The sequence below is a fragment of the Abrus precatorius genome, unplaced genomic scaffold, assembly GCF_003935025.1.
Source record: "Abrus precatorius isolate BTA unplaced genomic scaffold, Abrus_2018 Scaffold10, whole genome shotgun sequence".
Lineage (NCBI taxonomy): Eukaryota > Viridiplantae > Streptophyta > Magnoliopsida > Fabales > Fabaceae > Abrus > Abrus precatorius.
In genome coordinates, this window is record NW_020874292.1 from 31,739,001 (window position 1) to 31,748,371 (window position 9,371).

The following is a 9,371-nucleotide window of genomic DNA, read 5'->3' on the forward strand; positions in this document are numbered from 1 at the left end:
AAAATTACAGAGTGATACAATAAGATAAATTACCACTTTTACTGCTCTTGTTACTTATTATTATTATTATTATTATTATTATTATTATTATTATTATTATGTGTTTAAATATTCAACAACAATAAAGTAAGATTATTCTCCTCAATTTTATCATAGATTAATAGCAACAGTAATATTTCCACAAGTCAATTACAGTTGCTCCTATCTCAATCATTAATAGAACATAGAGGGGTTTTTTATTTGGTCTAACCCCTCGTTCTATTGAAACTTTAAAGCTTAATACATATCGATGATTCTGTTTGTACAAGGCTGGATCGAGCTACTTGTGGTTATATCATCTGAAACACTTCAAAAGATTTCAATCAAAGTTTATTCTGTAATCTCGAGTTTTCTTCTGTTGAAAGATGAGCCTTAATTGGTGTCTTCCTCACGGTTTGGGAATTAATTTGACCAATATGAAACCTAATGAAGCGTTTAATGAAATGGACTCTTTGCTAACTTGCTCCGATCTTCAATAATTATCGATGTCAGGATATAATTAATAGTAAATTAAATTAAAATATACTAAATACTTCACAAAATTTTGAAACAAGAGAAATAGAAAAAATGACAAAATAGGCAAATTTGAAAAAGTAAAGGACAAGAGAATTACACCAAAAGTATAAAGACAGAAAAGAAACATAAATAATCGTAGTTATTTAGATAAAGAAATAGACGGCATACACTCAGGTCTTATTTAGAATAGCTTGAAGACTATAAGTTTAGCATGGGCGTGCACATACATCACGTACAGCTATTATAGTCAGTGACCCATAAACACAGAATTAAACGATAGAAATTAAGCATACAGTTGGGCAAGGGTTTTGGATTTGATAATCAATCCTCAGATTTGGTGAGGAGTTGCTGTGCCTTTATCTCAACGTAGTAAGGTTCTTCAAGGACCTTGGAGTCATTAGCATCCCAAACAAATATGCCAGGGAGTGAATCACTTCGAAGGAGAATTTCGCAACCCTCAAAGAAGACCTTCTGTGATATTTTACCGGCATCGTCAGGATCAGTGCTATACCCTGCCAAGAGTTTTTTAACACTGAAGAAATCAGAAAGGCTTCTATAGAGATTTACAAAAGCATGAGTTGTGGACACAGTCTGATCATAAAACTGGTAGTCAACCCAGTCAATATGTTCTTTGTTGTCTTTGTACAAATTCTTGTAGTTGGTTAGAACAGGATTAGCTGGATCAGTTGAATCAGATGGAGCAATGGACACCATCATTCCTTTCCTCTTCAGGTATTCTATAATTTCTCCGATGCACTCAACAAAGCCATCAGACTCAATATGCTCATAGTTGATATCAACGCCATCAATTACGGTTTTTGTAACGCAACCGCAATCGTCCTTTTAGTCGACTTCAAGAATTTCCTTGAGTGACTTCTTGGCATTGTGAGTCCATTGTAGTTTGTCTTCAGGATTGAATGGATATTTGGTGCCACGGCCTCCAATGCTTATTACCACCTTCACATTCTTATATTGTGCCTTCATTTCTTTGATTTTGACAGCACTGAAGTCACTGACATTCCAAGATGGTCTGAAATTCCCTTTGCCTCTTCCCGTAGTAGGGTCGTAGTCGTCTGTGGCAAAGGCCAAAATGAAGTGAAATTCTGAAATTTTTGGATTGATGATCTCAACTGGGAATTTTCTCAATTTCGGGGAAGGCTTGGCGCCAATATATTCTCGAAAAATCTCTCCCTGCACAAAGGCTGCTGGTTCGACAGACATTGTGGGTGCTTAGTTGTAGAAACTGAGAGAGATATATGGAACTGGTTTTCTTAGTTTTGTGGGTTAATTGGGATGAGGCTGGTGGGAATGGCCAACTCTTGGCGCCCTTTTATAGAGCAAGCTGGTGAATGTCGAGGTTCAAGCAGCTTCTTCACTTTGTTTCTTTCTATATTCTATTTAGTATTTGTAGCATCCACATGTATGTGACGCAGAGCATCACATAATCTGCTTGCGTGGCCTTGCTTTTGTCACACAATAAAAAAACAGTTTACTATAAAACGTAGCCCTGAGACGCTTGATGAAGGCCATTATAATATTGTAATTGTAATTTTCTTTGATGCTTCGCTGCACTGTTTGCATTAATTGTATATTCATTCTGCATCTACTTGCTATGTAATGACAAATATTATACGAGATTGACTGAATATCTACACTTTGTGAACAAAGTTGTAAAATTATCGTTGACTTGCAAGATGTTAGTTAAGTTCATGCAATGGTTGTTACGTAATTTAAAATCATTACATGCTGTTTTTCATTAATAGATTGTAACGTGCACGTTCTGCATGTCGGTTTGAACATGCTATACCTACATATGGTGATAAATATACCTACAGTTGATGTTTATAGTTGATGTTTATGAGGAGTAAAACCTATAAATACAACTGATAACAGATCATGATGATATATATATATATATATATATACTTGTTCGTGAATTTTCATAAATGACTTCGGATCATTTTATATATGAATTCCTTAGTATTGTGGCACAAGACATGACATAACTTGCTTACAAGACGCAGGGTTGTTCTTGTCATGCATTGGAAACCAAATTTAATTAAGAAATTGCATTCATTTAATAAATGGGTAGTGAAGTTATATATATTCTGTCAAGAAATTTAATTACTTTAGTAAATCAATCATGTGGCTCAGATCTGCAGTAACCGCTACTTAGATTCCTAACAACACTTTTCCCTTTTAATTTCGGCATGTGTTACATTTATGTGGTAAATTTGCAATAATAGATATTATGTAAGGATGACTAATTATAATGTTGGTCTGGCATTTTATATTTGACAGTAAATATAAAATAAGGTAATTAAGATACACTTTTATTCTCCGTGATCAAAATGTTAAGATTAATGTTAACTGTTTGATTAGAATTAATCAACAGCTTAATTAAGATCTTCTTCTGCGGTAAAATGCTAAAAATGTGTTATTTCCAAAGTCTATTCCGTTAATAATTTGTGGTTCTTTATGGATCCGTTGATTAAAGCGCATTAAATTATATCCAAATTATTCTTAAAATAAGGGAGTAAGTTAAATTACCATGCGTATCTGTTTAACAAAAGTTAGAGAATTTTTCTTGATTTTTAAAATTCTTTTCTAACAAGACATTGTCACACTCGTTTAATAATACTGTTAAACTTAACCCTTACTATCAACATTTACCCATCTTAATTAGTTAGAATTTAGGTTTCCACCAACTCAATTCGTTAAATGCGTCGTAGAAATTATAAAATGCTTATTAAAAGCTTCAAAAAATAGTTCATAAAAAGATCACAGTGAGTATATCACTAGATGAAAGCACAAAGTTTTGTAATAACATTTAAGCATAAAATGAACATTTCTACCAATTTTAAAGTTTTTTATTTTTGAATTGAACATTAAAATCAGTAATAAATTTGTAGTTGCCAGAATATAAAATTAACACAAAATTCTTGAAACAAATATGTGCTATTTAGTATTTGTAGCATCCACATGTATGTGACGCAAAGCATCACATAATCTGCTTGCGTGGCCGTGCTTTTGTCACACAATAAAAAAACAGTTTACTATAAAACGTAGCCCTGAGACGCTTGATGAAGGCCATTATAATATTGTAATTGTAATTTTCTTTGATGCTTCGCTGCACTGTTTGCATTAATTGTATATTCATTCTGCATCTACTTGCTATGTAATGACAAATATTATACGAGATTGACTGAATATCTACACTTTGTGAACAAAGTTATAAAATTATCGTTGTCTTGCAAGATGTTAGTTAAGTTCATGCAATGGTTGTTACGTAATTTAAAATCATTACATCGCTGTTTTTCATTAATAGATTGTAACGTGCACGTTCTGCATGTCGGTTTGAACATGCTATACCTACATATGGTGATAAATATATCAAGTTATGATGTTCATTTCTTAAAAATCAGTTTAGCGCTTTCGTTATATACAATGTATTATTTTTATTGTTGTTAGAGAGACCAGTAAACACTAAAAATAGCATTAAAGCCAATACTATGCACCTCTTCAGTAAATAAACTTAATTAATTTCATGCATTTTATTTAAAAGAAGTTTGGATGTGAAGCTATGGGCTTTGCTACCCACCTGGATTTTCAATTTTTCTTTTCACATGAGGGAGATGCTTTGACACATTCTCATATTACTCCTTCTAAGAAATAACAATCCATCAACATAGTAAATTTATAAAGAAAGAAAATTCTTCTTGACTTAACATTTTTTTTAATCGTATGATATACTAAATTAATATAAAATGAGATGAAACATCTTATTATTCTCTATAAATATTCTTAAAAAAAAATTTATCTTCTAAATCTTTTGTACAAGTTTTAGTTAGAGAAAATTACAGTTGAAGTTTATGAAGAATAAAACCTATAAATAAAATATTTTACCAACGGGTAACAGATCATGATAGAACTTCTTATTATGCATTTCAATTTGTTAATTCTCTTTCATGCGTATCTGTTTAACAAAGGTTAGAGAATTTTTCTTGATTTTTAAAATTTTTAATAACAAGACATTTTTACCCTCATTATGAACAATTACCCTTTTTAATTAGTTAGAATTCAGGTTTCGATCAACTCAATTCATTAAAAACAATACAAAGATGCTTCATAAAAATTACAAAAATGTTCATTAAAAGCTTCAGAAAAGGACTTTATAAAAATTTGTATAATATAAAATAAAAAATGTTCATATAATATTGTATGTTTATATCATATTTGATTAAGGTATTTAAGGTAAAGGTAAGAATAGTATTACTTAGCGTCCTACTCGTAGCAACACTCTCTAATCAACCATTCTATCTTCCACTTCTACATCCACATTAGTTGCAGTGCAAGCCTCCCAAATTAGGGGATAAGAGCAGTTCATCATGGTGCTCAATCCTGGATATGTGTCTCCTCTCCTTTCAGTGTAACAAGCTTCATAATATGCATCACTGACTACATCTGCCTCATTATCCCCCTCCACACAACGCACAGGTGAAGGATCCACTACTTTTGCATCTTTTGGGCAATAGTACAGACCCAAACACCATCACGATCGCTTTCAAGTTTGAGATGGGATGAATTGACTTGGTAAGTACAAAATATGCTGCAAAACTTTATTTGATGTGAACATTATCATGATTGTGTTATTTTATTATGTTTTTAGTTGGTATCCATCATAGAAAGATATCCACTGGGTAATCTATACTATTAAAAAGATGTACGATGCGCCTTACACCAATTTTGCTAAGGTTCCTAAGGATATAAAGGTAGAGTGATTGAAAGATTGAAAAGTAATAAAAGTCAATTAATTTATTTTAAGTCTTATTAGATCTCTATTTTTTGTACTTGTATTAATTAATTTCTATTTATATAAAGTAACTTCTTTATTTTCCTAAGACGAGAAGATGATTTTCAAAACTTGAAAGAGTCACACTTCAAAGCGACTAAGATAGATATATTAGGGCTCGTTAGGACCCATCATCTGCAAATTGAATAGTACTCCACTTCTTCCATGTCTTGCAGGAGTATTTGTGTACAAATGAGTTTAAAAATCTTTCTGTAAAAAATAAGACAAATAGGGCATCCAATAAAGGGAGATCACTACATATTCATGGCTTTACGACTTTGGCCGGCACTAAGGCTAACTTGGTTAGTGATTTCTAATTTTATTTTAAATTTTATATTATTTAATTTATCAATTGAATTTAACATGTTAATTAATTGGAATTACAGGAGAAGTAGTTGAACATATCACCTATGCATGGAGAAGTATTAAAGGAGACACACACTCGTAAGGAAGACAAAATCAAGTAACCTTAGGCTACATATGTAAGTATATTTACTAACATTATATTGTTTATTAAATATTTAAATAATATTTCTCAAGGCTAATATATAATTATCTACACTAAATTGTAGGATGACTATGCTCAAAGGCTAGAGGCTACATCTACTGAAAACCCAGAATTCATTGATTAAGATACAATGTGGTCAGAGATAGTGAGTGGCTTTATGGCATGAGGAGCTGCTTTGCAGACTCGATGTCGCCTGCATCTGTCACCAGGTATGCTCTTTCTCTTGTGCCTAAAGTGGTGGAAGACATGATTCACACTCAAGTCAATACTCTTAATGAAGAGCTCCAGAAGCAAAATGAGAATATGTGGAAGATTAAGGAGAATACATGGAAGAAAAAGTGGGCTAAGAAAATGGAGAAGAAGATAGAGAAAAATACAATATTAAGGATGTAGAAAGATGTGCAGCAACAGATAAAACATACATAGATGCAACAAATGTGTGCATACTTCAAACTAATAAGAGTAACTAGCTTCACACCTCTTTCTCTTTCACCACTAGCTCCAACACTGCCAGTATGTGGCGACATTCATCTTTCTCCTTTATTGATGATGATGACATTGCAATCGATAATGATCACACCGAGTATTTGTGATAGACATTATTATTTTATTTTTCACATTATTACTTTAGATGTTTACTTCTTTAATTATATAAACATTTTAATTTAATGATTTTGAAATAATTTTTTGAATTTTGATTTTATATTTTTCGTTATGCTTACAAATTATTATGATAATTAAGAATAATAAGTAATAATTATACAAGTAAATAAAAGAAAAGATAAAATTAATTAACAGATAAATTTTTTTATTTATAATGTTAGAGACAAATTTTTTTCATTTTTAATTTACAGACAGATTTAAAAATTTATTTGTATTAATTTACTGATGAAGGAATTATAAACAAATCGATTTTGTTTGTAAATCTATTTATATTTATAAAATTCATATGCAAACTTTGAAAAATTCATTTGTATTTTGCATGTTTTTAGTAATGGAAATTATGGAGATTAATACTTGTTCCGATTAAGGATTTATGAGGAAATAGAATTTTTAATTTAGAGGAAAGTTTGTTGAGTTAAGGAATTGACTCTCAATTACATTAGCAAATTTGACTTTCAATTAAACTTTTAGATCTTGAATTAAAATAAAGATTTAGGTTACTTGGGTGAAAGTTTAGTAAACTGATGCTCTAACAGTTTTGATACATTAATTTTTCATAAGTGTTGTGTTTAATAATTATAAATTAAAAAAATCTCATTATCTCAATATGAATTTTACAATAGAATTTAGTGTAAGCTTCATACTTGTTTTAAAAAAATATCATTTCATTTAAATTGCTAGCCAAATAATAAAAAAAAATAAAAATTAATAATTGAGTTACGGTCTTCGTAAGAATAATATTTAACTTATCTATGCTATAAAAATATCAATTAACTTATCTATACTATAAAAATGATCAACAAACTTATCGTGATTTACACTCAACAGACTCTTGAAAACGTGATTTATTCTGCAATCTCGAGAGTTGTCTGCGTTAAAAGATGAACCGTAATTAGTCTTCTTTATTGTTTGGGAATTAAATTATCCAATATAAAACCTAATCAAGTGTTTAATGACATAGACTCTTTGGTAATTGTAAATTAACTTGCTCTAATCTTCTATCATCGATATAATTAAAAATACATTCAATTAAAATATAAAAATACGTTCCAAAAATATGATGTTGTCAAGAGTAAGAAGAAAAAAAAAAAAAAAGCAAATGACAAAAATGGATAAATTTGAAAATGTAATTAACAAGAGAGTTTCGTTGTAGTATAAAGAAATAAAACAATCATAAACAATCATTTATATAAGTTTAGCATTTAGACGGCAAACGCTAAGAGCCAAGAACAAGAACAGGTCTTATTTAGAATATGCTTGAAGACTATAAGTTTAGCATGGGCGTGCACATACATCACGTACACAGCTATTATAGTCAGCGACCCATAAACATAGAATTAAATGATAGAAATTAAGCATACAGTTGCACAAGGCTTTTGGATTTGATAATCAATCATCAGAGTTGGTGAGGAGTTGCTGTGCCTTTATCTCGACATAGTAAGGTTCTTCAAGGACCTTGGAGTCATTAGCATCCCAAACAAATATGCCAGGGAGTGAAGCCCTTTGGAGGAGAATTTTGCAACCCTCAAGGAAGACCTTTTGTGATATGTTACCAGCATCGTTAGGATCAGTGCTATACCCTGCCAAGAGTTTTTTAACACTAAAGAAATCAGAAAGGCTTCTGTAGAGATTTACAAAAGCATCAATTTTGGACACAGTCTGATCATAAAACTGGTAGTCAACCCAGTCAATATGTTCTTTGTTATCGTTGTACAAATTCTTGTAGTTGGTTAGAACAGGATTAGCTGGATCAGTTGAATCAGATGGAGCAATGGACACCTTCATTCCTTTCTTCTTTAGGTATTCTATAACTTCTCCGATGCACTCAACAAAGTCATCAGACTCAATATGCTCATAGTTGATATCAACGCCATCAATTACGGTTTTTGTAGTGCAACTGCAACCATCCTTGTAGTCGACTTCAAGGATTTCTTTGAGTGACTTCTTGGCATTGTGAATCCATTGTAGTTTGTCTTCAGGATTGAATGGATATGTGGTGCCACGGCCTCCAATGCTTATTACCACCTTCACATTGTTATATTGTGCCTTCATTTCTTTGATTTTTTCAGCACTGAAGTCAGTGACATTCCAAGATGGACTGAAATTCCCTTTGCCTCTTCCCGTAGTAGGGTCGTAGTCCTCTGTGGCAAAGGCCAAAATGAAGTGAAATTCTAAAATTTCTGAATTGATAATATCAACTGGGAATTTTTTCAATTTCGGGTGAGACTTGGCGCCAATATATTCTCGAAAAATAGTTCCTTGCACAAAGGCTGGTTTGATAGACATCTTAGTGGCTAGTTGTGACTATTGGAGAAATATAGTGGTTTTGTGGGTTAGTTGGGATAAGGCTTGTGAAGTTGGCCAAATCTTGGCGCCCTTTTATAGTGCAAGCTCGCCAATGAGGTGCTGAATATTATATTTGGTAATCATCTATTCTTCCGCGGTTATATGTTACAATTTGTATCTTTTTCAGCATCTACATATATATGAACCAAAGCATGACATAATATGCTTGCGTTGCCTTGCTTTTGTCTCACAATTAAAAAAAAAGAAGAAAAAACACAGTTTACTAAAAAGTATCACATGAAGGCCAGTTTGCAAGCAAGTAGATATAATTTTACTCATTGACTTAGTAATGCCATTATAATATTGTAATTGTAATTTCGCTAGATGCTTCGGTGCACTGTTTGCATTATTGTATAAGTAAATACACTTATTTCTAAACATAATTATTCATTTAAGCGACTACTTGGCATGCAATGACAAATATTATACATACGAGATTGACGAAAT

At 31.6% G+C, this 9,371-nt stretch overlaps 3 protein-coding genes across 3 annotated transcripts; all 3 read right to left on the minus strand.

Annotated features, from left to right (window-relative positions):
* Nucleotides 1-876: 876 nt before the first annotated feature.
* On the minus strand, nt 877-1,269 carry LOC113852291 (chitinase 1-like). The gene has a single exon (XM_027482526.1). It carries the CDS (start codon nt 1,267-1,269, stop codon nt 877-879), a length of 393 nt encoding a protein of 130 aa, XP_027338327.1.
* Nucleotides 1,270-1,398: 129 nt separating this feature from the next.
* LOC113852292 (chitinase 2-like) lies at nt 1,399-1,776 on the minus strand. The gene has a single exon (XM_027482527.1). It carries the CDS (start codon nt 1,774-1,776, stop codon nt 1,399-1,401), a length of 378 nt encoding a protein of 125 aa, XP_027338328.1.
* A 6,191-nt stretch (nt 1,777-7,967) lies between these two features.
* LOC113852293 (chitinase 2-like) lies at nt 7,968-8,864 on the minus strand. The gene has a single exon (XM_027482528.1). The coding sequence runs from the start codon at nt 8,862-8,864 to the stop codon at nt 7,968-7,970; it is 897 nt and encodes a 298-aa protein (XP_027338329.1).
* Nucleotides 8,865-9,371: the final 507 nt, after the last annotated feature.

Coding starts and splice junctions, on each gene's coding strand:
- LOC113852291 (XM_027482526.1), bottom strand. CDS start 1,269: ATGGTGTCCATTGCTCCATCTGATTCAACTGATCCAGCTAATCCTGTT.
- LOC113852292 (XM_027482527.1), bottom strand. CDS start 1,776: ATGTCTGTCGAACCAGCAGCCTTTGTGCAGGGAGAGATTTTTCGAGAA.
- LOC113852293 (XM_027482528.1), bottom strand. CDS start 8,864: ATGTCTATCAAACCAGCCTTTGTGCAAGGAACTATTTTTCGAGAATAT.